The sequence below is a fragment of the Carassius carassius genome, chromosome 36, assembly GCF_963082965.1.
Source record: "Carassius carassius chromosome 36, fCarCar2.1, whole genome shotgun sequence".
NCBI classification, from domain to species: Eukaryota; Metazoa; Chordata; class Actinopteri; order Cypriniformes; family Cyprinidae; genus Carassius; species Carassius carassius.
The window spans coordinates 17,369,045-17,395,154 of NC_081790.1; the positions used below are offsets into that span (position 1 = coordinate 17,369,045).

Consider the following 26,110-nt stretch of genomic DNA (forward strand, 5'->3'; position numbering starts at 1 on the left):
CCCCCACAATTTTGAATGGGTTTTGTTTCACAATCCTCTCCAGGATACGTTTATCCCTATTGCTTGTACACTTTTTTCTACCACAACTTTTCCTTCCCTTGGCCTCTCTATTAATGTGCTTGGACACAGAGCTCTGTGAACAGCCAGCCTCTTTTGCAATGACCTTTTGTCTCTTGCCCTCCTTGTGCAAGGTGTCAAAGGTCATCTTTTGGACAACTGTTAAGTCAGCAGTCTTCCCCATGATTGTGTAGCCTACAGAACTAGACTGAAAGACCATTTAAAGGCCTTTGCAGGTGTTTTGAGTTCATTAGCTGATTAGAGTGTGGCACCAGGTGTCTTCAATATTGAACCATTTCACAATATTCTAATTTTCTAAGATACTGAATTTGGCATTTTACTTAGTTGTCAGTTATAATCATAAAAATTAAAAGAATAAACATTTTAAATATATCAGTCCGTGTGTAATGAATGAATATAATATACAAGTTTCACTTTTTGAATGGAATTAGTGAAATCACATTTTTGATGATATTCTAATTATGACCAGCACCTGTATATACAGCGGGTGAAATATGTGAGCTTGTCAGTTTATCATGTTCTCTTATGTCATATTCACCCAAATAAACCTCTGTACCCAACAATATATAGTTTGAAAAGTATATTGAATACTTTTATTTAATTCATGAACAAGAAACATTTGCTCATTCCATATGGCTGTGTGGAAACTTCAGCAGATCCTCGTGCTGCATACAGTTTTAATTTGGCTCTCAGAATGTGCCTCAATGGCTGAGTAGAAGTGAAAAAGGTGACACACCGCCCGTTTTTAACGTGTCTATCTGAATGCTTTGCCTTCAGGACTGCGTCGCTCCAGAGAACACAACAGCTGCCTTCCCGTCCCAACAACCACACAAAGAGATATGGTGTGATAGTTATGAGGTCACTATGACTGTAAAAAAAACCACATGAATAGTAACAGGTTTTTTTTTGTTTTTGGATTGTTCTGAGTGCCTAATATTCATGAAATAATTAATCAGTTATGAATTTGAATCTGAGTTATGAATTTGAAACATATTTACATTATTGCGTTGTTGTTATTGTTCACTGTATAGGCTAGCTTGTAAAATGTTTGCTACTTGTATAGTCATCTGCAAAGTCTTCTTGTAAAAAGCTTCCAAACTCTGATCTAACGTCATGCTTTTCTTTCTCAGAAAGCAATTACGAAATGTCCAAACCCCACGTGGGATTATAGTTTTGAGTTTTTGACTAGAAACGCATTTTCATTTATCACACAATAGCGGCCTCTACTGTTTAATGAAGTTGCATAAAAAATGTCTACCTAAAAGTTTTAACACTGTACAAAAACTTTAATCTTAATAAATCAAAGCAAAAACTCGCCTGTGATGTTTAGTGGTGTGTTTTAAAGTAAATATGTTTTCACAAATCTCTCTTTCATTATTTAAAGTTGACAAAAAGCAGTAGGTCACATATGGAAGTGAAACTCTAAAAAAGAAGTCTGACTGCACATTTAAGAAAAGCTGAGAAGGTGAATGAAGAAAAGCATTAAGAGATGAAGTTGTCTTGAGCATTACTCGCAGAGAAAGAGAAACCTTTTCATCATGAATTATCTTCACAGCTGGTTCATTGCATCCAGGGTTCTCTGTTATCTCACAAGTGAGTTTCAAATTTATACTGAAATGTTGGTACAATCAGTAATTTATTACAGTGAGGAAATTTATAAAATGTTTTATTTACGTAGTATTTAATTATGCAGTAAACCCAGAATCTTTTTTTTTTTTGCGAATAAGGTTAGAATTGTGTCGGCCATGTTAACTTAATAAATGTTTTGTATAGATTACATTTTATGATCTAAATATAAAATTCAAGGTTGGTAAAACAACAACAACAACAACAACAACAAACACTCTCTATCTTTCTCTCAGTTTCAAAATGCAGCGATGTCACCGTACAGAGTTTCGAGGGGGATCGTGTCATTTTGCCATGCAAATATGACAGCAAATATCATGGAAAGTGTCACATATGCTGGATAATAGGAGACATTCCCATTATGGGTTGTGGTAATGAAATTATCGGAAGTGATGGAGATAAAGTGGTGAGGGAAATATCATTCAGATACCAGCTGGCGGGAGAAATACAACATGGAGATGTGTCTCTGACCATCTTAAACATTACAAAAACAGACTCTGGCAAATATGGATGCCGCATACATGTACCTGGACCGTTTAATGATAAGATGTATTACGTCCACTTGATTGTTAATGACGGTAAGTGTTTAAAGCATAGCTTTCCAGTGCCAAAACAATTGAAATGACTAAATCCAGAGTTTTATTAAAATAGAAAAACATTTTAACCGACTTAAACTGTGTGACCCTCTCTCTATCTCACACACACACACACACACACGCCTTCATTCTTTGTGTGAACATTTTGGCGCTATTATGCAAATATTTCCACAAAGTGAAGTAGACGTGGGGGTGTGTTTGAACAAGGCATTTTAAGGGGGCTTAACTTTGATAAACAATATCTCTTTGGGTTTGAGGATTTAGTCTTTGCAACTTTACAGATCTTCTTCATGCACCAAGAGCTTGTAACAGTCCAAAGAGAAAGAAAAAAAATTAAATTGCATCATATGACCCATTTAAGCAAAAATGATTTATCAGTCGTCATCTAAAGATGTCATTTACTCACCCTCAAGTTATTCCACCAATCAGCTGTGGCCTAATGGTTAGAGAGTTGGACTAGTTACTTGAAAGTCACCGGTTCTAGTCTAAGTGCTGGCTGGAATTTGTTGGTACTGAATGAACAGCACTCTTTTCCACCCTCGACACCATGGCGGAAGTGCCCTTGAGCATGGCACTGAATCCCCAGTTGCTCCCTGTGTGCTGGATATATAGCTGCCCACTGCTCCGGGTGTGTGTTCACTTCTCACTGCTGTGTGTGTGCACTTGGATGGGTTAAATGCAGAGCACCAATTCTGAGTATGGGTTACCATACTTGGCAAATGTCATGACTTTACCTTTAGAGTTTCTTTCTTCTGTTGAACATAAAATAAGGTATTTTGAAAAATGTGTATAAACAAACTTGCTGGTACACTGTAAAAAGTTCATCAATGAGGTTAAATTATATTAGATACACCAGTTTAGCTCAGTCTGGAGGTACTTTACATGGATGTTTCCCAAGGTTGCTGATTGGCTGGAAGTTCAGTAGTCGTTGAAGTGACGTCTTGGGAAGCCCATGGTTGGGCGTTGGCTAACGATGCGGAAGCACCTCAAATGTTGTCTTGACCAATTAGATATTGCTCGTGCAGGGTATAATTTTGGACATGATTCCTATAACAAGAATATGATACATTTGACAAATAATTGATTGTCAGAAACGTTTCAAGCAAAAAGATTCAAACACACACATAATAAACATGAATATGAATCCTTAAGCTATTCAATAGTTATTGAAAAGACATACACAATAAGCGATTAGAAACATGATAGTCAAATGTGTGGGTTACATATACACTCACCTAAAGGATTATTAGGAACACCATACTAATACTGTGTTTGACCCCCTTTCGCCTTCAGAACTGCCTCAATTCTACAAGGCATTGATTCAACAAGGTGGTGAAAGCATACTTTAGAAATGTTGGTCCATATTGATAGGATAGCATCTTGCAGTTGATGGAGATTTTTGGGATGCACATCCAGGGCACGAAGCTCCCGTTCCACCACATCCCAAAGATGCTCTATTGGGTTGAGATCTGGTGACTGTGGGGGCCATTTAAGTACAGTGAACTCATTGTCATGTTCAAGAAACCAATTTGAAATGATTCGAGCTTTGTGACATGGTGCATTATCCTGCTGGAAGTAGCCATCAGAGGATGGGTGCATGGTGGTCATAAAGGGATGGACATGGTCAGAAACAATGCTCAGGTAGGCTGTGGCATTTAAATGATGCCCAATTGGCACTAAGGGGCCTAAAGTGTGCCAAGAAAACATCCCCCACACCATTAAACCACCACCACCAGCCTGCACAAGGATAACAAGGCATGATGGATCCATGTTCTCATTCTGTTTGTTTAAAAAAAACGACACAATTCCATCAAATGAAACCTAAATTTGAAACTTTTAGAATATTTTAAATGATTAACGGCACTGGGGCGCGTTTTCCGTACAACTACGTACGTAACCACCATAGTACGATGCATCATTATGGAAAAGAACTAGCTAGTCACGACTGTTTCCCGAAACACAGATCCATCATTTAAACCATGTTGGTTTGATCTGTTGTTACGAAGTTCTTCTTCTTCTTCTTCGATCTAATAGCCGACTAGTGCCATGAGCATTGACCGCCACCTACAGTAATTTGGTTTTATTTTCTCTTTTCTTTGACTCAAATTATGCTTTTGAAATGACGTTATGTAGGAGTTGGGTAATAATGCAACATTAATTTGTTCTGCAAAAAATTATATACGTACATACACACACAGAGTTAAAAATGTGCTCTTTTCTTATCCCAGTGTCTAAAATTTCACATTTTCATTTAAATATTATTTCTTATTTAATATTGATAGGCTACTTAACCACAATTGAAAAAAGATGGGTTTTAAAAAAACTTTCATGTACTGTTGTGGACACCTGTTGCTTTTTTTGCTCAATAATTGTTCCTATTTAAGTCCCCTTGCCATTCAGCCATGTGTTCATGGAAATTACATGAAAACCAGAATGTTCAAAGCATGGAATTGCAGTTATTTTGGAGGAGGTGGAAAATAATAAAATCCAGCTATTTTCAAAGATGAAAAACAGCATTATAATGGCTGAGAAAAAGAAAATCTGGACAGGAACCACTCAAAAAATAAATGTTGCTGGCTATGGGTAAAGCCCCGTTTACGCCAAGCACGATAAGTATAAAGATAACTATAAAAATAATGATATTAGCATCCACACCAGCGAATCTGCGTCTGCCGCTTTAAATTCTAGAGCTTGTTATAGCAGGATGGATTGGCTGTCAATGATTATATCATTCATCAGCTGGAAAAAATCATTCTGAAAAGGATTCCAACAATACAGTTTCCCTGTGCCTTAATCGTTATAGTTGTAGTGTGGACTCTGGTATTCTTTAATATTGAGAATGATTTTTAGAACTATATCTTTGTCGTTATCTTATTGTGCTTGGTGTGAACGGGCTTAAAACAAAGCTCAGAAGAAGTCAGGAATAAGCAGGGCTGGGAAGGTTACTTGTAAAATGTATTTAACTACAGATTACAAAATACAAGCTTTAAAAAGTAATCAGTAATGTATTTCGTTAGATTACTCAAGTTTAGTAACTTAATCTAAATACTTTAGAATACTTTGAAATACTTAAGTTTTGTAACACAAAGGAACATACTTGTTTATATGCTTTCCGACGTCATACCGGCCATAAGATTTGTGTTTTATTTGCATTTTATTTTTAAGAACATCAATTATCCACAGAATTTCTATGAACAACAAATGTCTCGGTTATGTATGGTAACCCTCGTTCCCTGAAGGAGGGAACGGAGACGCCACATCAGTGACCAACGAAAAAAATGGGATATCGCTTCGATAGACCAATCTACTTTGAGTGTAAACTAAACGAGCCAATGCACATTGGCATGCAATTATTGCATCCAGCTGCCGCTGATCACAGTGTGAGTATAAGAAGGCAGCAGGTGCAATGCATACCTGGTTTTCGCTGAGGAGCCGAGCCGGAGACCAGGCAGCTCAGCGGCGGTACAACCATGGCAACGGGACGTGGCGTCTCCGTTCCCTCCTTCAGGGAACGAGGGTTACCATATGAAACCGAGACGTTCCCGTTCAGTCAAAAAAATGGGATCTACCAAAGCGCCATGGGTGCTGCCCCTTCCAGTGCCCTGTGCAAGCTGCCTGCGCCCCTATTAGGTGTAGGCCCGGGCTCGGAACAAGTAGTTCCACTCATTGTCAAAGCACTACCTCACTGGGTGAGATTGGATAACACTGGGAAAACATACCCGTTCCGCTTGGACCAGGGACGCTGCGGAAGCCCCATCCTTCAAAGATCAAATACACATATAGCATCCGTTTAGGTGTATATGGAGAAATTTGAGGTGATTAAAACCCTCTTGGGAAGGCAGAAGTCTGCCAGGGAAACACGGGCTCTAAGGCTATACCGTGAACTATACACATACGAGTACCGCTTAGGTCTCAGTACGGAACCTGGCCTTCCATGGTTCTCACGGATTCATCATGAAGGCCTGGTGCCGGACGTTCCGCCGTGTCCAGCTGCCTAGGGTGATAGAGGATCTCAACAGGGTCTACAGTACGGACACTCTGGAGCAGTTTAAGCAAGCCGACACTAACCGGGGCCTCTCAATGCCACTACCCGTTTGAGGTGAGAACAAAGGAGGATACCGGCTCTACATGACGGCTATAGAACCTAGCGAACGTGTTGGGGTCGCCCAGCCCGCAGCTCTACAAATATCTGTCAGTGAGGCACCACGAGTCAGCGCCCAGGAGAATGCAACACTTCTAGTTGAGTGAGCTCGCAACCTGAACGGGCAGGGCACACCCTGAGCCTGATAAGCCAGGGCTATGGCATCCACAATCCAGTGGGCCATCCTCTGCTTAGAGACGGCACTCCCCTTCTGCCGGCCTCCGTAACAGACAAAGAGCTGGTCTGAGGTCCTGAAGCTTTGTGTCCGGTCTACGTAGCATCTCAGTGCTCGGACAGGACGGAGCAAAGCCAGGGCTGGGTCTGCCTCCTCCAGGGGCAGCAATTGCAGGTTCACCACCTTGTCTTTGAAGGGTGTAGTGGGAACCTTGGGCACATAGCCAGGCCGGGGCCTCGGGATTACCTGGGAGATTACCAGGACCAGTTTTCAATGAAAGAAACTTTAGCTCAACTGAATGCAAAGGCTCGAATGGGCCCTGCTGTAGTGATTTAAGCACTAGAGTCAGGTCCCAAGAAGGTAAAGAGGGGGGCCGGGAAGGATTTAACCTCCTAGCCCCTCTAAGAAACCTGACGATGGAATCATGCTTACACAAAGACCCATTCATGGGGTCGTGGTACGCAGCAATAGTGGCAACCTGGACTTTGAGGGTGGAGGGAGACAGCCTTCGCTCCAGCCCTTGCTGCAAAAAGGAAAGCACGATCGCAATCGGGCATCTTCGGGGGTCTTCTCTGCGAGAAGAACACCACTCGACGAAAAGGTTCCACTTGAAGGCGTAAGGGTGTCTCGTAGATGGTGCTCTTGCCGAAGTGATGGTGTTCACTACCTCTTGGGGTAGGTCCCCTAGAACCTCCGCGTCCCGTCCAGGGACCAGATATGGAGTTTCCAAATGTCTGGACGCGGGTGCCAAATGGTGCCCCGTCTCTGAGTCAGTAGATCCCTCCTCAGAGGAAACGGCCAAGGAGGGGCTGTCGAGAGGAGCACTAGTTTGGGGAACCAGGTCCGAGTTGGCAAATACGGCACCACTAGCAAGACTTGCTCCTCGTCCTCACGGACTTTGCACAGTGTCTGTGTGAGAAGGCTCACTGGGGGAAACGGGCAGAACAACTGGCAGTGAGAGGTCTCTGAAGAAGCAACCAGGTCTTCCGGAGCAGCTCCGAATCGTCTCCAAATCAGCTGTACCGTCAGGGGATGGAGTTGCCATTCTCCTGGGAGCAGTGCTCGAGACAGCTCGTCGGCTGTACGGTTGAGCAGGCCCGGAATGTGAACAGCCAAAGTGACCTTAGAACCTTCAGACTCCAAAGGAGGAGGTGGCGGGCGAGTTGTGACATGCGACGGGAGTGCAGACCACCTTATCGGTTGATGTACGCAACAGTCGCTGTGTTGTCCGTTCGGACCAGCACATGCTTGCCTCGTGGAAGACCTTTGAGACAGTTCAAGGCAAGGTGCACTACTAACAACTCTAACTGATGTGCCACTGCAGCTGCGGGCCCGTCCAAACCCCTGAGACTGCATGCCCGTTGTACGTGGCCCCCCAGCTGGTGGTGGAGGCATCCATGTAAACCACAGCATGCCTGGAGATCTGCTCTAGGGGCATCCCTGCCTGGAGAAACGCAAGATCTGACCACAGGGTGAGGGTTTGGGCGACAGGCCGTTGTAACTTGGACCCGGTGAGTGCCGCGCTTCCATGCCCACCTCGGGACTCAGACCATAAAGCCAGTGCTGGAGCAGTCTCATATGTAACAGGCCGAGTGGTGTAAGTGCCGCCACAGCTGCCATATGCCCCAGGAGCCTCTGAATAAGTTTGGAGGCTGGAGGGACCAGCTCTATTGCATCCTTCGCCAGTAGGACTGCGATCTCTTCCTGCAAAACAGGGGCATAGGACGCTTTCACTGTAGTGAAGTGGATACCGTGGAACTTGGGGGGATGCTGGGCGAACTGAATCGCATAGCCGAGGCTGATGGTCCACAGAAGCCAGCGAAACGGGCTGGGTAGCGCTGACCAGGTGCTTAAAAAACGTACAAGCGGGACCAGTGGAACCCCAACCGTACCCACAGTGGGGCAGCGAGGTGGAACACAGGGACCCAACTCAGGCGGCTTGTGAGCAGGCTGGAGTGTGGTGCGAGTATGGGGTGCAGGGCTCACCTGGTTCCACGGGTTGGCAGAGGGTGCGCTAGTAGGGCCTTTGTTGACGTTCTCGAACCATCCGCTGCTGCCATCTGGCGAAGGAGGAAGATGAGTGAGGTCCAGTGCTTGGCTGTCCGCAACTCTCTGTGCCCTTCTGGGACCCAGAGAGGAAGAAAACTGCTCTCTCATCGAGATTTCCAGATTCACCGCTTTGCCCTCCTCCTCCCGCGCTACTGCCGGAAATGATACTCGTCACCCGGTGCCAGGTAACGACCGCATCCCGAAACACACGGGTGAAACGGCATCCTTATAAGGACGATCCGTTGTCTTTATAAAGACGCACCCGTGGAGCTCTATTAGAGGAAATTTGCTCTTAGGAAATGCTCTTTTAGTGCTGAGGCGCACAGGGGAGATGGCCGCTTGCAACAAGACAGGGGGTAGTGCAGCCTGAAGTGCGCAACCCACTCGACACTGGAATGACCACCGCTGAAATGCCGTCTCAACCAACACAGGAAGCTTCCCATGTTATGTAATTTAAATCTTCCAATCAATAGAAATTCAATTTTAATATAATGAATGGGATTCCGTGCTGTTTCATGCTGCATTCCAAGCTTCAAAACTAATCCAGACACACCAAACACATGATAAAAGTAGCCAAAACAACTGGCACAGTTGTCCAAGTTCTACAACAGATTATAGAACTTGGACCAAACTTTAAGTGAAAAAGAGTCACAAAAGAATCGCTGTGTCAAAATTGACAGGGCTCGTTTCCCACAGTCACAAGCAATGTTGTTATTAACGATGCACGAAACACACCTCAGGGCTCACAAAATATCTAAATCCCTGGTAGACCTACGGGCAAGCCTTCTTCAGGTTTTGGTAGCCCAAAATTAATTTAACAAGCTGGATTTAACAAGTCAATAGACTTATGATGCGATAAAATTCACAATAGAGATTACACCATACAATTTTCTTACAATTTATTTATATATTTATTTATTTTTTACAAAATGAGATTCAAGACAAATTATAAATAAAAATGTCTCCTTTTATTACTAGACAAAAGTCAAAATGCTGCATATTTCTTTGTGAAATTGAAATGTTAAATAATAAAACGAACTTGAAATTCAACAATTTTGAAATTTTGAAAAAATCCTAAATCAAATAAAAAAAACATACAACTAAAAGAATATCTATGGTCCGTGTACTTTTGCGTCCATTCATTTTTCCTTTTTTAACTCGTAATGGAAAAACGAATAACATGCTTTCTTCTTTATTCGTTTTTAGACTGGTGAAAAAAAATATTCACATACAAACTTATTTCCCATGTTTATTTAATTGAAAAGCAAATAATTTAAACAACTTTTTTTTCCGTTCTACAAGGTCCGTGTGTTTTTGTGTCCATTCGTTTTTCCTTTTTTAACCCATAATTGAAATATTTGCTTATTCTATTATACTGAGCTTTTTCCTCTGAAAAAAAATGACTTTAAAGATAAAAGTAGCCTGGGCTAAATGTTGTTTCTTTAGAAAATTCAAGAAATTATCCATTTTAAAAAAAAGTAAGTTTAAACAAAATGCAATGCATCACGCTTCTAAACAGGTGGTCTGGTTGAATCAGACGGCACATACTGGGGGAGGGGCCACAAATCCGTGAATAGCCTACACTACAGTTTACAAACTCGTGGGACTGGATTGCGAAAGCGTGGGCACGGTTTATGAAATTGTGGGTGGGCTACAAATTGCTAAAACTGAAGGCACGGTTTACAAATCTGAGAGCGCGGATTAGAATATCGTGGCTAGGTCCGTGTGGGCACGATTTGTTAAACCGATCGTGGGAACAGTTTAAGAATTCGTGAGTAGGCCTAGCCTACGGTTTATAAACTGAGTGGACGGATGTAAAACCGTCCACGGATTGTTTTTTTTAATTTGTTTTTGCTTTTCACTTCGCGGGCTCCATATTATCTAAATGTTGCGGGTCAACGCAAATAAAATGCAGAAATCAAATTTCATATTTTTGTAGAACGGAAAAAAGTTGTTTAAATTATTTGATTTTCAATTAAATAAGCATTTTAGCTTATATGCTATGGGAAATAAGTTTGTATGTGAATATTTTTTTTCACCAGTCTAAAAACGAATAAAGAAGAAAGCATGTTATTCGTTTTTCCATTACGAGTTAAAAAAGGAAAAACGAATGGACGCAAAAGTACACGGACCATCTTTATTTAAAAAAATGTCTGTGCTCTATTTTAAATCGTAGGAAACTATTTGAATTATTATCCCAAAAAAAGCTACTAAATACATGTTATTTGGATTGTATAATTAAATTTGAAGTGAAAACAGAATGGTCTAATTTCAGCTTTGTGAATGAGACACAAATGTGTCTCTCTGACAGCAGGTACCACTAATGGAACCACAGGTATTTAAAGATTGCTGCCCCTTTAAGACCAAGTGCACGGATCCAATATAATAATGCACAGGAGATTTCTTTATCCACTGTATACATTCAAGACATAACCGACTGTGTTTACGAGAATACTTGCAGAGACAGTTATTTAGAGATGGTTTTGTGTGAATGTGTTCATTCAGAAGCAAGGATACGCGAAAGAGGAATCAGTTTTGTGTAAGTGCATTGTCTGAAACGCTGCTCTCAGCGCGTGCTTTGAATGAGTGTGCGCAACCTCCGAATGCGCGCGAATGGTTTAAAATATTTGAATCGGCAAGATTTAGAAACAAGTGCAAACGATCAACTATGATCCGTTTCACCCCTTCAAGCGAGTGAACAATGCGAATCAAGTTAGGAATTTTACATCACTGTTCACGATAGTCCGTCGGTCAGAGCGGTAATATATTTTGGAGCCCGAGTGGAAAACACAATAGTCGCAGGACGTAGGGCTAGCGATTTTATGAGCCCTGCACCTCAGATCTGTCCAGTTTGTGGTTTCCACACTGGTTTCGTTAAATAAAAGAAAGGATTCTTTTAAAAGATTGACTAAAAATAATTATCTGCTCGCGAATTGGATCATTACGGAGCCCCTAAAGGGACCTTTGCAAAAAAAATAAAAACACAGACTTTTGCATTCGCACGATAAACATTTTGCGTGCTCACTAGAGACACTTTTGCATGAGCACGAGAAACCTATGGCTTTCACTAGTCATCACAATTTCCGTTTTATTTTGATTTAGCATCATTTTTAATATGAGGGTGAGAGTGTTTAGTACGGAATTTTTCAAAAGATCTCAACATAGAAGATTTTGTTGATTTTTTTGAGGTCACGAGATATTTCTCAAGATTCAATTGAGAAAATAAAAAAGGATAAGGTAAATTGTTACAGTAAGGCTATAATTTATATGCATGCTTTCGTTGCCAATGTATTCATAGCTGACATTTCCTTTTACATCAACATAAGTTTTATTGCAACTAAACCGAAGACAAACTTGGAAAATATATTGTTAGATATGTGGATCGTCTTGCAGTTAGAGCATTTTGCCGTCAAAGACTCGCAAGCATGTGAAACCACCAACTCCACTGCACTGCAGAGATTAAGAGACAAGATCCAAAAAAGAGGCAGTACATCAGCAAATGACCACGGTTTATTAAGCAAACTTTCAGTTATCGGCAACAAACATGTGTCTAAAGAGACCAGATGACTGGAAATTTGGTGGCTTCATTTTTATAAAGGAGAAAACTATGGGATTTAAATCCTGTCATGACTTGAAACGGAAAATAAAGTTCTGAAAAGTTGAAACTAAGTGTTCAAAAACTCAAAATCTTACAAAAAAAAAGTTTTGCAAGTTCGAAAACATCTCGGTTACGTATGTAACCTTGGTTCCCTGAATAGGGAACGAGATGCTGCGGTGACGTCACCACGTATGGGAACACCTTCGGTGTGACGAATGTCTGAAGCCCTATACCATCCCGCCAATCCTATTGGCCAAATAGCGCGTGGCACCGCCCAGCATGCGTAGGCATATATATACCTGGTGCCGCGCGCCATTTACCTCAGATTTCATGACGAAGAAGAGAAGAAAGCTATCAAGGTACGGCACGGCCAGAAACGCAGCATCTCGTTCCCTATTCAGGGAACCAAGGTTACATACGTAACCGAGATGTTCCCTTTCATAGGTCACTTCGATGCTGCGGTGACGTCACCTCGTATGGGAACGCTATACCATCACGCCTGACGTACCTGATAGCTTGGATCCAAGGAAGCATCTGCTCAAGCGGAGAGAACCCGGGAGCCAGGAGCCATCCTCACATCCAGACTGTAAGACCTGATAAAAGTGCTCGGTGAGGACCAGCCTGCCGCAGCACAGATATCATTCAAAGAAGATCCACTGAGAAAGGCTTGAGAAGAAGCCACTGCTCTTGTGGAATGACCTTTTACTCCTAAGGGCGAAGCGAGCCCGCGCGCCTCATAGGCCAAGGAAATAGCCTCCACCAGCCAATGGGACATGCGCTGTTTCGTAACTGCATGGCCCTTATTCTTATGTCCAAAACAGACAAACAGCTGGTCAGACTCACGCCATGGGGCAGTGCGATCCACATAAGTCTTCAACGCCCTTACAGGGCAAAGACTTAGATCTCCAGACTCTGTCGCAGCAGGAGAAAAAGCCTCCAGGACCACCTGCTGGAAATGAAAAGGATTAGACGCGACCTTAGGAACATAATTAGGCCTAGGTCGCAACAACACTTTCACAGAGCCTGGTGCAAACTCCATGCACGAGGGTGAGACAGAGAGAGCCTGTAAATCCCCAACTCTCTTGAGGGAGGATAAAGCCATGAGAAGAAGTCTTCAGAGTCAGGAGCTTATCCGATACAGTTTCCAGGGGCTCAAACGGATGCCCTGACAAACCCAGTAACACAATGGATAAATCCCATGAAGGAACTCGCACAGGGCGGAAAGGTCTCAACCGTCGCGCACCCTGTATAAAGCGAGAAACCAGTGGATGACGAACCACTGAAACACCACCTATATGCTCATGGTGAGCTGAGATAGCTGCCACATAAACCTTCAGGGTGGCTGGTGTCAATCCCTCCGAAAAACGGTCTTGAAGAAACTCCCGTACTGAAGCCACAGGGCAGTAAACTGGATCCACATCATGAGTTTCACACCATGTCATAAACAGTTTCCACTTGAAAGCATATAAGCGTCTCGTAGAAACTGCTCTAGAGTTCAGTATAGTCTCGGTAGTTTCAGCAGAAAGACCGGGACATATCAACTCACTCCGCTCAGAGGCCACGCCCACAGGTTCCACAGATCTGGCCTCGGATGCCAGATCCGTCCCTGTGCTTGCGATAATAAATCCCGTCTGAGGGGAATCTCCACCGGAGAGCCCGCTAACAGATTGATGAGATCCGCAAACCACGGCTGTGTGTGCCATCGCGGAGCCACCAGCAGCAGCTGTCCCACTCTGTCCCACCGTATTCTGCATAATACCGCTGGGACCAGCCGAATCGGAGGAAACGCATAAAAACTGGTCCTGGGCCAGCTGTGAGCTAGCGCATCCAGACCCAGGGGTGATGGAGGGCATAGGGAGAACCATAGCGGGCAATGCGTAGTCGTGCTCGACGCGAATAAATCCACTTTCGCTTCCCCGAAAATATGCCATAGGTGATTCACCGTTTGGGGGTGTAATCTCCATTCCCCTTGTTCCAGAGCCTGTCTGGATAGTAAATCCGCTCCGAAGTTCAGTCGTCCGGGGATGTGAACAGCCCGGATCGACAGAAATCTGTCGTGAGACCAAAGAAAAATACGCCTCGCCAGCCTGCACGGGGGCGAGAACGTAATCCTCCCTGATGGTTCAGATAAGCCACGACCGCAGTGTTGTCCGTTCTGAGAAGCACATGACGGCCGGTCAGTAGACTCGAAAAATACTGGAGAGCCAGAAAAACCGCCAGTAATTCCAATTTGTTTATGTGCCAGCTGCGTTGTGCCGCTGTCCACACTCCGTGGGCTGGGTGTCCCTGACAAACAGCTCCCCACCAGGTCAAAGACGCATCTGTCGTGACAGTCTCTCGGGAAGCACAAATTCCCAGCCGAACCCCGGTGAGGAGAAATTCGGCTGATGTCCATTGTTTTAACGACATCACACACCTCCGCGTCACCGAGATCGTTCGATGCGGAGAACAACGGGGTGAAATATTCTGTCGTTTCGTCCACCACTGAAACGGGCGCATGTAAAGCAAACCCAGATGAATCACGGGAAGCGCCGCCGCCATTAGACCTAGCAGTCTGAGGCACAGTCTCACTGTCACTGTGTGACCCGCCCTGAAGTGCTGAACGCATGACGTAATCGACTGAGCGCTCGGGACAGAAAGCTTTGCTGTCATCGCGCGAGAGTCCAATTCTATTCCCAGAAAAGTAATCCGTTGAGAGGGGATTAACACACTTTTCTGGAAGTTTGTGCGTAAACCCAGGCTGTGTAAATGATTCAGCACAATATCTCGATGAGAGTGTGCTTGAGTCTGAGATTGCGCTAACACCAGCCAGTCGTCCAGATAGTTTAACACACGGACGCCCCGGAGCCGCAACGGGGCCAGAGCTGCGTCCATGCATTTTGAGAATGTACGGGGAGCTAGTGCTAAGCCAAAGGGAAGAACGCGGTACTGATACGCTTTGCCCTCCAAAGCGAATCTGAGGAACTTCCGGTGTCTCTCGATGATCTGAATATGAAAATAAGCATCCTTCAGATCGATCGTGACAAACCAGTCGTTTGGTTGAATCTGAGACAAAATAGATTTTACCGTCAACATCTTGAATTTGCTCGACCTGAGTGCAAGATTTAGACGGCGTAAATCCAGAATGGGTCGTAATCCGCCGTCCTTTTTTGGTACCACAAAATAACGGCTGTAAAACCCTGACTCCATCTGAGAGGGGTGTACTTCTTCTATAGCCCCTTTGCTCAGTAGAGCTAACATTTCCTGTCTCAGCACCGCCATGTCCATCGGTTTCATCACCGTGGAGAGAATTCCGCGGAAAGGGGGCGGGCCTTTCCGAAACTGAATGGTGTATCCGTGACAAATTGTGCGTAACACCCATTGAGAAATGCCGGGCAAGCGTTCCCACGCGGCCCGAAACAATATTAGCGGTTTCAAAATGTTTGTTTCCTGCAACGCTGTTGCACACATAGAAATGTCCGGGCACGAAAGACTCACGGTGTTCGTGCACAGGGGAAGTATATGCATAGCAGCCGTTGCATCTCGTTGTACGTAATCCTGAAACGTGTCCACGGCAGGAATTAGGCCAACAGATTGAGCATCGGGCTCTGCCGCTAGCGAAACAGCGGCGGCTGTGCGAGCCGTCATGACGGGCCGTTCGATGACGACCCTTTGAAGCGCTCCTCGAGCTCTGAAAACTGGATCGTGCATAGTGTCTGAGGAAGCGATTGGTGTTACAGTTCGCTCCAATGCTGTTCGAGGCGCTGTTTGCGGCGAAACAGTCAGGGTTTGAGCGTGGGGACTGCAATGAGAGTGTTGGATGCGCGAAAGCGGTCCAACAGCGCTCTCTAGCGGAGGGCACAGTCCCTGGCAGGCAGCGAAAAAATCAGGAGCTGCTGTTAGGTGCCCGAGAACGAGAGGCATTGGCCGTCGAACTCAGGTTCAACCTTGTTCATCCTTCTTTTTTTTTCGTTGGCGTTGTTGAGCCGGTGGAACAACCCTAGGGCCCCAGTCCTTGCGAGGGGGCGCCATAGGTGAAGGCTCTTCCCGAGAGGGCACTCGCTGGCGGTGAGAGGAGGTTGAGCGAGAACGCGCGGGCGCCTGACGGCATTCAACCTCTCTGGGTCTGCGGGGAATCAGCTGGCGGAAAGCGGCTGATTGCTGTTTCGCTGCTCTGAACTTCTCCACCACTGAAGTGACAGCCTCTCCAAATAAACCGTCCTTAGACACAGGGGCATCCATGAGGAAAGATTTATCCTTTTCCTTTATATCGGTGAGATTAAGCCAGAGGTGGCGCTCAACCGTAATTAATCCAGCCATGGAACGGCCCACTGCTCGAGCAGTATGTTTGGTAGCACGAAGCGCCAAATCAGTTGCTCGCCGTAGTTCCTTGACCGCCTCAGGTGTAATGCCGTCCCCCTTGTCCAATCCTTTTAACAGCTCCGCTTGGTAGGCCTGAAGGACCGCCATAGAATGAAGCGAAGCAGCCGCTTGGCCAGCGGCCATATAGGATTTTCCCACTAAACTAGACGTGACTCGACACGCCTTCGAGGGGAGGATGGGGCGGGACTTCCACGCCGCGGCCGAACTAGGCGCAAGATGTTCGGCGAGAGTCTCTTCCACCGGCGGTATCGCTGTATAGCCATGACTCGCCATGCCCGAAATGGTGGCGAAATCCGCGGTCGCAGTGTTCGTGATGCGCGCCGCAAACGGCTGTTTCCAGGACCTCGAAACCTCCTGGTGGAGGTCCGGGAAAAAGGGTAAAGGCCTCCCGGGCTGCGCAGGTGTCCGACTAGTTAGGAAACGGTCGTCCAGCTTTGAAGAAGGTTGGGCCTCGGCCTTCTCAACCTCCCATTCCAGCCCCAATGTACCCAATGCACGGGAAACCACATCCAACAGCTCACTGTAGGAGGGGGAAACATGCCTCTCCTGTCCACTAGGAGGGAGAGGGCTCGTGTCGGCTGCGAAGTCCTCGGACCCCGAGGCCGCAGTGGAAAGAACGTCGTCATCATGGCGGTCACAACCGAAGGAGATGGCACTACATGCCCCCGGTGTGGGCCGTAAATCCTTACAGGAAAAGACGACAGGTTCAAAAGTTTTCCTGTGTATTAGGGTAGGGGAGAGCGAGCGATGTGGAGAGTAATTTTCCATCGCTGAACTGTCCTCGAACTCCATGTCACACGTGTCACCCCAAGCTATCACCTCGTGCGGTGCCTCGGCAGTCGCAGAAGTGGTGTGGCGGGGGTTAGACACGGCAACATCGGAGAACACATCTACCCTAGAGCGAAGCACCCTGAGTCGCAGGCCATCGCAATGGGGGCATGAAGAAAGGCCGCTAAGCGCCTCCTGTGCATGGTGTAAGCCTAGGCAAACTACGCACCTGTCATGAGTGTCCCCTGAGCGATGTACCTGGTACACGGGTCCTTGCACTTTTTGAAGCTCATCGCGTCCGCGGAGAGGAGTATACTGCTCGTAGATGATCGCTGAGAACGCGAGACAATAGGGCACAGAAGATTCGCTTCGTACTGAAGGAATGAAATCTGAGGTAAATGGCGCGCGGCACCAGGTATATATAATATATATATATGCCTACGCATGCTGGGCGGTGCCACGCGCTATTTGGCCAATAGGATTGGCGGGATGGTATAGGGCTTCAGACATTCGTCACACCGAAGGTGTTCCCATACGTGGTGACGTCACCGCAGCATCGAAGTGACCTATGAAAGGGAAATAAGATTTGCAAGCTTGCAAAATGTAAAAAAATTAAAATATCTCTGCAAACATTATGTTGTTTTTGAGATTTCCTTTTTCAGAACTGTAAAAAACATTTTATGATGTTGCGCAGTTTTCAAATTTGTCAGTGTTCTCCCACTGTATTAGATTGTTTTCCAGGTTTGAAACCTTGTAAATGTTGATCTGAAAACTGGTGTGCGAATGTGTGAATTTTTTTTTTTGAAACTCTGAAAACAGAGCTTTGCAGGCTTGCAAAGTGGTAAAAAAAAATTAATCTCTTCAAACATAATTTTGTTTTTGAGTTTTCCTTCTTCAGAAGTGCAACACTCTTTTTAATGCTGTTGTGCAATACTTTTTTGAGAGTTTCGAATTTGTCACTGTTCTCCCAGTGTATAGTTTGATTGCCAGATTTGAAACCTTGTAAATAGTGATCTGAAAACTGGTGTGCGAATAGGTGAAAAAAAGTTTTGAAACTCTGAAAACTGAGGTTCGAAAGGGCGAAACTTATTACATTACATTACATTTGCACTGTTTGTCATTGTGCACGTAACTTCACGCCAATAAATCGTTATCTGGCTCGGCTCTGTGTTCATCTTCAGTTCTCTCTTCACAGCAGTTCAGTCAGTGTACTGTTTGAATAAATGAATCACTCTGGGATATTGGTTTGTTTTAACTCAGAGGGAGTGTCATCCACATTAAAAAAGTTAACAGCTTAAGTAATTTGTGGATAAATGCTTATTGGAGACACGAACCTTTTCAGTTAAAAAATTATTCAGTTCAATTTGGTGAACTGGTTCAAGAAGAACCGGTTAAATCGAATGATTCATTCATGAACCGTACATCACTACACTGCAGTGTTGTGAACGCGCTCACAACAGACCTGGAAGAGAAGACAATGCTGAATAAAGTCGTAGTTTTTGTTATTTTTGGTACAAAATGTATTTTCGATGCTTCAACAAATTCTAATTGACCCTCTGATGTCACATGGACTACTTTGATGATGTTTATATTACCTTTCTGGACAAAGACAGTATACTGTACATACATTTTCAATGGAGGGACAGAAAGCTCTCAGACTAAATCTAAAATATCTTAAACTGTGTTCCGAAGATGAACGGAGGTCTTACGGGCTTGGAACGACATGAGGGTGAGTCATTAATGACATAATTGTGATTTTTGGATTTTGAACCCAATAAGTCCCTTCAAATTAACTATTGTTAACACTTCTCTTATTACTGGGAATGTACCTTGTGAACATAAGGTTGCAGCTATAACACCAGTCCCTAAAAAGCCTGGATGTGATACCTCTGATCTAGAGGTCTTCACGGGTTCAAAAATTTGTGCCCGAACCCAAGATAGACCCGTAATGTACTACACCGAACCAACCCTATTACAACTCAATAAACCTGTTTCGAACCAATTTTGTATTTTTTTTTGTCTTACCTAATTTAAGGAGCCATAGTCTCTCTTCCTTGTACCTGACTGCCTGTGATGCATTACAATCCCCCGACAAGAAAGTTATCCATGTTATTCCTCTTGTTATTCCAAGTCCAAGCTTAATCCACGGATTATTTCAGCTTCAAAAGTCCACTTAATGTCACGGTGACGGATGATATGAACTATTGAACTATTATATTTGAACTATAATATGGCCGCTGACATTATTTATTTGCTATCATCGCTGTGCTCTCTGCTCTGTTTCGAGTCTGAATCTGACCACTAAAAACGGTTCATTTATATTATTACAAAAATGGGAGAAAATGTAAAGCTCGGTTTGGCGGTCGAAGTCATTGTGTTGCCATAGAAACATGGTACGCGTTCAAGACTGAACATGCGTGCTAGCTGGATCAACCTAAAATATGCTTTTTAACACAATTTGAGCGTCATTGAAAACATTCATGTGACAGTTCACCTGAGATCTTGTTGCTGATTTGAAATATATTAAATATGAGTGTGTCAATTGTGCAAGCATTATTACCGTGCGTGCACTTGCATTAACTCTGAGTCTTCTTACGGCAGAGAGAGATCGCTTTTTTTCCTTTTTTTTAGGCTCACTCTTTTCTTTTCCTAATTTTACAAGTTACAAGTTACAAAAAACACAAGCAGTGTCTGATCACGGTCAGGTGTGCTCCGGGTCCGAAGACTCCGATTGCACGGGTATTACACACAATGTTAAACAGACCCGGGACCCAAAGTAATAGATTCAGACCCGACCCGGACCCGGCTGATCATTTAAAATATAGACCCAAACCCGTACGGGTCGACGGGTGCACTGTGAAGACCTCTACTCTGATCTAAAAAATTACAGGCCCATTTCAAATCTTCCTTTTTTGGCTAAAGTCCTGGAATGTGTTGTTATGCAACAATTGCATTCTCATTTGGCATTAAACAACCTTTTAGAGCCTTTCTAATCTGGGTATAAGTCGGGGCACAGTACTGAGACTGCTTTGGTTCTGTAAGGGAAACAGGTCAATTTAGCTCAAAGGGAATCATTTAAGATTTTAAAGGGAATTTGAACAGAATCACTGTTTCACGGCTGATCACTGAGACGCCCTGCGATTCACTGAACGAGCCGTTTAACATCAAATCTGCGCTGGATATTAATATCCAAAGTATAGTGAAAACATTATCAATTAGCACAGTAACAAGATCGGCAGTTTAAGACATTAACTTGTAAGCACAAAACACAAGATACTTCTCTTTTCAATATGAATAAGGCTTTATTAGATAAATCTAAGACATATAAACTAATCTAACACATAAACGCACGCACTCATACATTCACACAAGTTGCAGAAAGATCGAAAGTTAGGGAAGGATGAGTTTAAGAGAATGAAAATGTGAAATTCCAAGTTTACAGCAATACGTTAAATTGCATAGACATGAACAACCATCAATCACTTAATTAGCCCTCGCATTGAGTTCCTCAATGAGGTTAGAATTATATTAGATACACCAGTACAAATGTCTGGAGGTAGTACTTGCGTCTCCTGTGTTAAGTTGTCGTTGAAAGGGGGTTTTTCCCTATGTCGCTGATTGGCTGGAAGTTCAGTAGTCGTTGAAGTGACATCTTGGGAAGCCCGTGGTTGGACGTTGGCTGAAGATGCAGAGTTGTGTGGGCTTGTTGAAGTTGAACGGGCAGTCGAGGTCCAACGCGGCGTTACAAAACTTAACTCAGAACACGAAACTCTCAAACGGAAAAGAAAAGAAGTAAAGTTTGACGAGACTAGGTGGTGTTTCTTCTCATCACGGCTAAGTAGCAGCAGGCAGGCCGAAGCACGCTGGAACCGCGCTCAAAGAACAGTGATGACTAACAGCATGGCTAAAAGCTAAAGCTAAGAAGCAAAGCTAAAAGCAAACTAAAAGCAGGCATGACTAATAGCAGAAGCTAAACGCATAGCTAAAAACTAAAAGCTGGCATGACAGGTAGCAGAAGCAAAGCTAACAACTAAAAGCTGGATTTTATGGTGTCCTAAGTATTTAAACTGGCCTGTTGGCCACACCTCAAATGTTGTCATGAGCAATCAGATATTGTCTTGGCTCGGGGTATCATAAATCATATGTTATCTTACCAAGCATGTTGTCCGAATTTTCCCGCTCTTGCAGGGTTTAATTTTAGACATGATTCCTATAACAAGAATATGATACATTTGACAAATAACTGATTGTCAGGACTATTTCAAGCAAGCAGATTCGATTACATAGATACTAGACATGAATATGTATCCTTAAGCTATCCCATAGTTATTAAAAGACATACACAATAAGTGATTATAACATAATAGTCAAATGTGTGGGTTACACATAAATGAATATGGAGTGAAGCGATGGACTGATATTCATTTATAAGTCCTTTTGAGTTCATTTTGGTCCATATATAAGTAGAAAAGACAGTTTCTTTGCCATTCTCTTGACAAAGATTTCTGTGGAGACCACAGGTTCAAAGCCCCCCCCCCCCCTTAGGAACTTGTGTAGTACTCTAATGGGTTTACACGTGATGTCCAGCGTTGCCTATCAAATACGAACAACAAATTTGACAATCTCTTCTCTGAATTGAAATTGTCAATAATTGTTCTAGTGGTGTTAATGTTGAAAGCTGTTCAGTGAAAGGGTTGGTCATCTTCCTTGGGACTTGTGGCACAGAATGTTTTATGACTTCCTGTTGCCTTACTGAGGAATTTGGCTCATGTTTCAGCCAAAAGGGGGCCTCTAGTGCCTCTAGAGTCAGCATTTTGGTTTTGTTTGACCTTGAGTGCAGTATTTGACACAGTATGTCACTCCATATTTCTTGATAGACTAAAGAGTTGGCTCGGTATCTCTGGCACTGTGTTTGAATGGTTCAGACCCTACCTTACAAATAGATTCCAGTTTGTTGTTCTGGGAAATAACAAATCAGACATTAGTCAGGTCCAATATGGAGTCCCTCAGGGTTCTGTTTTGGGGCCCATACTATTCTGGGGGAAATCATTAGAAAACACGGTCTTGGATATAATTTTTATGCTGAGGATACCCAAATATACATTAGTTCAAAGTTTGATGTTACAGTTTGTTCTACAATCCTTTCTGAATGTTTGCAGGACTTAAAAGTATGGATGCTTCACAACTTTCTAAAATTAAATACCTCAAACACAGAGGTTATTCTTATTGGCACACCAGCAGCCATCCAAAAAAGTAGCAGTTTTAATTTCACACTGGATAACAGCTCTGTACTGCCGTCTATACAAGCTCGTAACCTCGGTGTGATATTTGATGTTAGGCCTTTCCTTTCTACACCTGATACTGAAAGGCTCATCCATGCTTTTATCACTTCAAGAATTAATTACTGCAATTCTCTTTACATTGGTCTATCAACAAAATCTATCAAACGGCTTCAACTCAGCAGTATGTGTTCTCACTCACACAGCCTCACGGCAGCTGATCAGTGGTGTCCTCTGTAACTTGCACTGGCTTCCAGTTCAATCACGTATTGAGTTTAAAACACTTGTTTTAACATAAAGCTGTGCATGAATTGGCTCCTTCTTATGTTTGTGATTTAGTTACTCCTTACATGCTTTCTCGTCCTCTTCGCTCAGCTGATTCTCTTCTTCTTTATCAGCCCCACTCCAGATTAAAAACTATGGGACAGAGAGCCTTCTCTTGTGCTGCTCCAAGGTTATGGAATAGGCTTCCTTTGAATGTTCGAAGTGCTCCTACACTAAGTACTTTTAAAAAACTGTTGAAAACAACTCTTTAAACTGGCTTATCATGATTAAGCTGTTGATTAGGGTTTTGATTTGATTTATTTAGCTGTTTTATATTGTATCATTGAATTATGTATTTTAATATTTATTTTACATTGTTGTAGCGCTTTGGGTGTGAGAAAAGCGCATTATAAATAAAATGCATTATTATTATTATTATTATTATTATTATTATTATTTTTATTATTATGAGTAAAAGCCTGTCATACTTTATTATTGATCTATTAAAAATATTTGTGACATTGACAAAACAGGTCCACAGTGCCTTGAAATGTGCAGCGTTATTCTATGTGGTGTGTGCTGTGGCTGCCTAATAATTTTCTCAAATACATGCCATAAAATAAATATGTAACATGAAAATTTGTATGTAAAATAAAATAAAAAAACATGGTTATTGGTTACTAGTTAAACCATGGTAAAAACATTTGCTACACTAACCGTAGTTTAACCATGGTATTTGTTGTAAAACTGTGGTTATAGGCTATAATTGGTAATAAAAACACAAAAAAAGCCTATTTGTTTACTATAGTAATACCATGGCTAATTTTCGTAAGGGATTGTGTATAATAATACGAAATAAATGTTTTAATAGATTATGATATCATAAAATATCAGGGAGTGCAGGGGACTGTTATGGTAAACTAGGACAGGAGGCTGTAATAACAAGAGAACACGGTTTATAGAGGCACAAGCAGAGGAGCAGGTAGTGCACTGTGAGGTAATGGTGCTAGAGGTGGTGGTGATGATCGCATGCGTTGGTGGAGAACACAAGACGCTGGAGGTAGTGGACACACACACGCACACGGTGGAGACTTGGAGATCGCTGGAGAGAGGTAAGCAGAGAGATAGTTTAGTCCTTAGAGTAAGCAGGTTAGGCCTTGTTGCAAACGAGACCGGACGCTAACTGTGGTATTTATGGGAAGTGATGATTGCCGGTGGATGAGGAGCAGGTGGGAGTGATTAGTACTCAGGTGAGGGAGTGCGCTGTGGTTGGTGATGGAACCTGGCATGTCTGTTACAGTACCCCCCTCCCCACGGCCCGCTCCTGAGGGCCGAGGACCCCGACGACGTGGTCTTTCGGGGTGATTGGAGTGGAAGATGTCTAGTAGGTTCGGATCCAGGATGTCATTACATTTACATTTATTCACTTAGCTGACGCTTTTATCCAAAGCGACTTACAATTGCCACATATGTCAGAGGTTGCACACCTCTGGAGCAACTAGGGGTTAAGTGTCTTGCTCAGGGACACATTGGTGTCTCACAGTGGATTCGAACCCGGGTCTCTCACACCAAAGACATGTGTCTTATCCACTGCGCTAGCACCACCCCTATGTTATTGCGGGGGACCCATGAGCGTTCCTCTGGACCGTATCCTTCACAGTCCACTAGATACTCAAGTTGTCCACCACGCAGCCGGGAGTCCAGGATGTCATGAACCTCGTAGGCAGCTCCATCATCAAGGAGGAGAGGTAGGGGGGCTTCGGCTACGCCAGGCTCTGTGGAGGGAGAAACAGAAGGATGATAAGGTTTGAGGAGTGAAAATGGAAAGTGGGCCACCAGAAGCGTTCCCTCACCAGCGAGAGGGTTTCATTGACCCCCGGGTGGCCAGTGCCAAGAGAAGTATGTGCAGAGTGGATGAGTTGAGTGCGCCATGTCCAGGGGATGTATTGCAGTCCTGGGGGGCAACCCGGCGGAGTGTTGGTGGAGGAATTGGAGGAGGGCAGGGTCTCGGTCGACCAGGTGATAGGACTGACGATTACCTTGTCGGGAATTATTGTTTCAGGTTCTTCCAGGCTTTCCTCAGGGGTGTGACAGAGTGTCGGCCTTGATGTTTTTGGCCCCTGGTCGATACGAGATGGAGAAGTTGAAGCGGGTGAAGAATAGCGCCTAGCGGGCCTGCCTTGGATCTAGCCTTTTAGCCATGCATAGATACTCGAGATTTTTATGGTCCATGAGAACCAGGAAAGGGTGTTTGGCTCCCTCCAGCCAATGCCTCCACTCCTCCAAAGCCAATTTGATTGCCAGTAGCTCTCGGTTACCGATGTCATAGTTGACCTCCGCCGGGTTGAGCTTACAAGAAAAGAAGGCGCATGGATGGAGGCGGCTGGGATTCCCCTGCTGCTGGGACAGGACCGCTCCTACTCCGGTGGGGGAGTTGACTTCGACGATGAAGGGCTGATTGGGGTCAGGATGTACCAGGAGTGGAGCGGTAGTGAAAGCCTCTTTGAGAGAGTTGAAAGCCTCCGTGGCGGCAGGGGTCCAGGACAGAGACTTGGGCTTATTACGGAGGATTGCCGGTGGATGAGGAGCAGGTGGAAGTAATTAGTACTCAGGGAGTGCGCTGTGATTGGTTGGTGATGGAACCTGGCGTGTCTGTTACAGGGACAGGACTAATGACAGATCATTGCAGAGTAAGTAGTGAAGCCTATCTACTACCCGCTCAGTCCATCTGTCTATCAGTCAATTACATCTCCACATCGGGTTTTTCAACATTTTAGAGGTACAGAACACCACACAGCAACTTTTCGGCACTGCACCAAGCAAAAATTTCGGCACCAAAAATAAAAAACATAAAGATCAAACGCCTAAAAAGGTCTCTGCGCATTAATTCAAATGGTTTGTTTTCCCCCATGGCATAAACTGTCATGACGTTTTTGTTGGCATTCCCACAAATGCCAAACAAGTCAACACACACACATACTGTAAATACACAGATATAGTGCACTGATTTTAGTGTGTGTTATGTGAAATAAATCACTAAAAGTTTTGGAGCATTTTGCACATTCACATGTTTTTCATGTGATTTTACATGGGATATGTTAATGTACAGTCCATTTCTGTAATTTGTTAAAACTGTATTTCATAATTAACGTGAAAAAAACTGTAAAATAAAAA

At 43.8% G+C, this 26,110-nt stretch overlaps 1 protein-coding gene across 2 annotated transcripts in view; it reads left to right on the forward strand.

Annotated features, from left to right (window-relative positions):
- Positions 1–1,521: 1,521 nt before the first annotated feature.
- LOC132117332 (T-cell immunoglobulin and mucin domain-containing protein 4-like) overlaps positions 1,522–26,110 on the forward strand; it is a 35,757-nt gene continuing 11,168 nt past the window's right edge. The window contains exons 1-2 of one of the 2 annotated variants that reach the window (XM_059526567.1): positions 1,522–1,671; positions 1,941–2,282. In XM_059526567.1, coding sequence (XP_059382550.1) covers positions 1,617–1,671; positions 1,941–2,282 — 397 coding nt within the window. In that variant the 5' untranslated portion in view covers positions 1,522–1,616. The remainder of the gene's footprint in view (positions 1,672–1,940; positions 2,283–26,110) is intronic. The other variant, XM_059526565.1, reaches the window with a different exon arrangement.